This window comes from Otolemur garnettii, unplaced genomic scaffold, assembly GCF_000181295.1.
Source record: "Otolemur garnettii isolate 467f Iridium unplaced genomic scaffold, OtoGar3 scaffold00024, whole genome shotgun sequence".
Classification (NCBI taxonomy): Eukaryota; Metazoa; Chordata; class Mammalia; order Primates; family Galagidae; genus Otolemur; species Otolemur garnettii.
The window spans coordinates 3,933,012-3,937,998 of NW_003852419.1; the positions used below are offsets into that span (position 1 = coordinate 3,933,012).

The 4,987-nt window shown below is 38.1% G+C and overlaps 1 protein-coding gene across 1 annotated transcript in view; it reads right to left on the reverse strand.

Annotated features, from left to right (window-relative positions):
- SRBD1 (S1 RNA binding domain 1) overlaps positions 1 to 4,987 on the reverse strand; it is a 248,375-nt gene that overhangs the window by 187,555 nt on the left and 55,833 nt on the right. The window contains exons 10-11 of the mRNA XM_023512062.1: positions 4,760 to 4,860; positions 200 to 307 (exon numbers count right to left, since the gene is read on the reverse strand). Coding sequence (XP_023367830.1) covers positions 200 to 307; positions 4,760 to 4,860 — 209 coding nt within the window. The remainder of the gene's footprint in view (positions 1 to 199; positions 308 to 4,759; positions 4,861 to 4,987) is intronic.

The window sequence follows — 4,987 nt, forward strand, 5'->3', positions numbered from 1 at the left end:
AAAAAAAAAAAAAAAAAAGAACTATGTTTTATGATCTATGCTTGTGAATGCATCTACAGATTGAAATGAAAGCTTAAATTTGACTCTGTGATTCTGCCTCAATTCTTTGGAATGATTAACCAACAAATATTTACTAATGCTACAATGGGTACCATACATAATAAACAGTATACAAAATTAAATAAGACAAGCTGCATACCTATACTCTCTACAGAGAAGAGGATAAATAAGGCGTTTAAAGGAATCATCCAGTGAATTATTTAAGATCTGCATTAACTCTGGCCTTGCAAAGCCACGTGGTCTCCACCTGCAAAAAAAGAAAAGTCAGTATTAAAACTGATGTAACAATAATGAGACTGTGAAAGGACTCCTAGAAGAATGGGAGTGGAATAAAGAAGGGAAAGAAACCTTTACTGAAGCCAACATAACATAATCCATGAAGAGAGGCTGTGGTGTCTGGAAATTATTATTATGACATCTGGATTTTTCATTTTTCAAAAACCTAGTAACTATGATCAGACATAAAACCTAAGAGAAAAGAATTTCCTCTTCTGGAATGTGTCTACAAAGTGTTATTAATAATGGCCACAATCTTAAGGTATAAGAAAGTCATCAACAAATTACTATAGCACTGTTATAGACTCCTCTTCTCACATACATTAGAGCCTTCATCTCCAATGTAATGATATTTGAAGATGAGTCCTTTGGAAGATTATTAGGTTTAGTACCATTATGAGACACCACACTTCTCCCTCTCTACCATGTCAGAATAGAGGAAGAAGGCAGCTCTCTGCAAGGCAGAACAAGAACCCTCCCCAGGAACTAAATCCAGTAAGGTGGCAGTATCTGCAAGCCAGGATGAGAGCCTCCTTTCTTCCACTCAAATCCCTTCTACTCCCTACTGTCACCTTTACCCTAAGGAATGAGGGATATAAAGAAATAGAAAATGGCTCGGCGCCTATAGCTCAACCGGCTAAGGCGCCAGCCACGTACACCTAAGGTGGCGGGTTCGAATCCCCAGCCCGGACCCGCCAAACAACAATGACGGCTGCAACCAAAAAAAAAAAAAAAATAGCCGGGCGTTGTGGCGGGCGCCTGTGGTCCCAGCTACTTGGGAGGCAGAGGCAGGAGACTCGCTTGAGCCCAGGAGTTGGAGGTTGCTGTGAGCTGTAATGCCACGGCACTCTACCCAGGGGGACAGCTTGAGGCTCTGTCTCAAAAAAAAAAAAAAAAAAAAAAGAAATAGAAAATAAATTACACACACAAGTCCTATGTTAATGAGACAAGTATTTGAACAAACATACAGCACAACAAATGTAAAAACAGAAATATATAAAAGACAAAGACAGAGAGAGCTCAAAAGGAGGGGTAATAACAGTATAATCCACTGGTTAAAAGTAAGATCTGACCGAGATTGCCTTGGTTCAGAACATAGTTCTGCTCTACTATGTTCTCAGCAGATTTACTTAACCACAGCTGTGCTACTATTTCCCCCATCTATAAAATGGAAAAAAGAATGGTATCTACTTAAATCATTATGAGTTAATATATGTGACTTATAATGGTGCCTGACAGATGCTACTAATACTATTAATTTGGAGAATCCAATTTCAAGAAAGATATCCCATAAGAAACATCTGAAATGGGTTTTAAAAATGAATTGTGATTTACCAAGCAAGACAAAGCAATACTGGCACTCTGAGAAAAAAACCTATAGCATATGTATAAGCTCAGAGGCAGGATCAAATGTTGGGGGTGCAGAGGTGGTGGGGGACAGTGAGGCTAGAAAGTATTACAGTGGCTGGATCATAAAGGTTCTTATACACAATGCTATGGAGCTTGGCCAGGTAGAAGACAGAATATAGTCCTGTGTCCCAGAATAATATGCTAGAAAGATCATCTCAAAGGCAGGAAGACTCTAATGGAGTGATTTTTTTTTTTTTAATGTACACTTCTGATGTCTGCTAGTTTCATTCCCTTTAAGCCTCAACCAGTTTCCCTGTTGCTTGCAGGAAAAAGCCAGAAATCGTTTGTACCACCTGCCCATACCCTATGGAAGCCCCTATCCTCCATTGGCTTGTTCTGCCCTGCTCTGTTCTCCTCCCTGGAGCAGAGTGTTGTGGTTCTATTTTATTTTCGAGGATGCTTCAATTATACACATTCAGTCACACCCAATCCTAAAAGAACAGCTATATTCACTTTTCATATTACAGAAACTCCTTTTTGTTCCTTTCCCAGCAACAATTTCTGCCCCTTCACTAGCTTCCTGGGATCTATTTACAGCCCTAGCACTCTAAGTAACAGGAAATAGTATAGTGAATTCACAGACATTATTACTTACTGTATCTACAGACTTAAAGTAAATATAATGGGTTTGCCTGATAGAATATCATCTCAAAACATAATTCTTCCTCTAACTTAATAGTTAAATACCTGTTCATTAAACTAAGAAGGACCTCACTTAAACCAAATTCCACAAAACACAGACTATATAAGATGTACATAATAAAGCACAAAATTAAGGCAGGGGCCACAAACTCAAACACCTACAAAAATCAGGATGGTGCTATAAACAACTAACTTGTATGTTTTTGACAGAGACATGTTCACCCATTACACACAAAGAAATAATCTCCACTTTGCACAGAAATAAATTGTTTCTTATATGTGAGATAAAGATAGGCTCTCCTCGTGTAGCTTTCTTCTTACCACACTTAAAAGAGAACTAAATACAAGCAATAGATCCCCTTAAATCTACTATATGAAAAGAGGAGCACAATTTTAGAGTAGAAATGTACTTATCAAGTCAAAAACACAAAGATCTACAAGCTCAAAAAGACAAGTTAAGGTCACTCTACAATCCAACTCATGCACAGAGATCTATTGAGAGCATTCCTTCACTTATGTTTTTATTTAAAGAACGAATACAGAAACTCAGATTAGTGAGGTTTTCACAAGAGTAACAACTATTTCAGTATCTCACAAGCTTAGAAATCCTCTCATACTTTTCCTCTTAAAGTACAAGCATCATAAAATTCCATATGATGAATTGTTCAATTACTGAATTTGTACCTAAATATTATTTCTAATACTAATATATTAGCATTAAATTATTCCTTATTGGGCAGCACCTGTGGCTCGGTGAGTAGGGTGCCAGCCCCATATACTGAGGATGATGGGTTCAAACCCAGCCCAGGCCAAACTGCAACAAAAAAAATAGCCATGTGTCACAGCACGTGCCTGTAGTCCCAGCTACTCAGGAGGCTGAGGCAAGAGAATCACCTAAGCCCAAGAGCTGGAGGTTGCTGTGAGCTGTGATGCCACAGCACTGTACCGAGGATGACAAAGTAAAACTCTGTCTCTAAAATAATAATAATAATAATAATAATAAAATAAAATAAATTCTTCCTTGTTACTGCTAATTAACTTAGGTAATAAAATCTCCATTTCAATCATTCTTTAACCTAATCATACAGTGCTTTATATATTTTTTTAATTATTCCAATATTATTTTAAATTTCAAAATTAGTTATTTCATTTGCTTGAGACAAAATTTAAGTCATGTATATAAATACAGAGACAAACCTTAACAAAATCCTAAAACAATATATATATTTAAACCAAGTTTCTTATCTTTACAAAACAGTAAAAAACTAATTTCACCAAAGAAAGCACATAGAAAAATATAATACTTAAGGATTTGAGTGTTTTCTTCTCAAATATATAGAATTAACATTTAGGTTACTTAAGTGTTTATATTACTTTAAAATCCATATACAATGTAGCAAATATATTAATTATACCATTTTCTTTCACTTAATAGTTTATTCACTGTACTAGAAGCTCTGTGAAGGGTCATTATTTAATGACCTATACAGAATCACAAATTTTGAACACTTAATGAAAGGTACATAAAAATGCTAGGTCCTGACACAATGAACAGATATAAATAACCCAAAAGGTGGTGTATGTCACATAATGATGATCTTAACTGAGCACCATAGTTACCTTTTAGACAAGTGGGTCCCATACTCTCATTACAGAAAAGTCTCTACTGTTGAGGACACTCGGTCTCTGGAGTTGATTTAGAAGAAATGTACAGAACTGGGTATGATTTCTCACAAGTTTCCTTTTCTTTTTTTTGCTATCCCCCTGGGTAGAGTGCCGTGCCGTCGCATCACAGCTCACAGCAACCTCCAACTCCTGGGCTCAAGCGAGTCTCCTGCCTCAGCCTCCCAAGTAGCTGGTGCCCATCACAACGCCTGGCTATTTTTGGTTGCAGCCATCATTGTTGTTTGGTAGGCCCCGGCTGGATTCGAATCCACCATCTTTAGGTGTATATGGCTGGCACCTTAGCCACTTGAGCCACAGGCGCCGAGCCCAAGTTTCCTTTTCTAATCTGCTTGCAGTTTCTTTCCCTTTTTTAACTTCTGTTTTAAGCTTTGATGCAGCAGCTAACCTGGAAGAGTTGGGAGTCTTTCCACTTCTTTCATTTAAGGGTTCACAGTCAGCTGGAACGCCTCTGAATTTCAGACAGTTCTTTTTCTTTAGTGGCATATCACTAGGCAGATTTTTGTGAGGAGAGAGGCTGACTAGTGGTGTGTCTGTAGACATCAATTTTTCTAACTGCAAGTTGGTATCTTCTAGATTATTAGGACAGGACTGTGCTCCTCTTTCTGAAGCGGCAATTGGTAAGCTTCACTGACAGCACTGCTGTGGCATACACATCTTTAGCAGTGGTTATATCCACAAGCAGCACCTCATGCCTCTTCTGAGTACTTCAATTATCTCCTCAGGTTCCTTCTTCAGTTTTAATTCATCTAGTTTAGCTCTCAGTTTCACATCTTCACTTTCTGAAAGCTAAAGGCATCTTTCATTTGCAAAAAGTTACTTTAAGTTATCAAGTATTGGCTCGGCGCCAGTGGCTCAAGCGGCTAAGGCGCCAGCCACATACACCTAAGGTGGCGGGTTCGAATCCCCAGCCCGG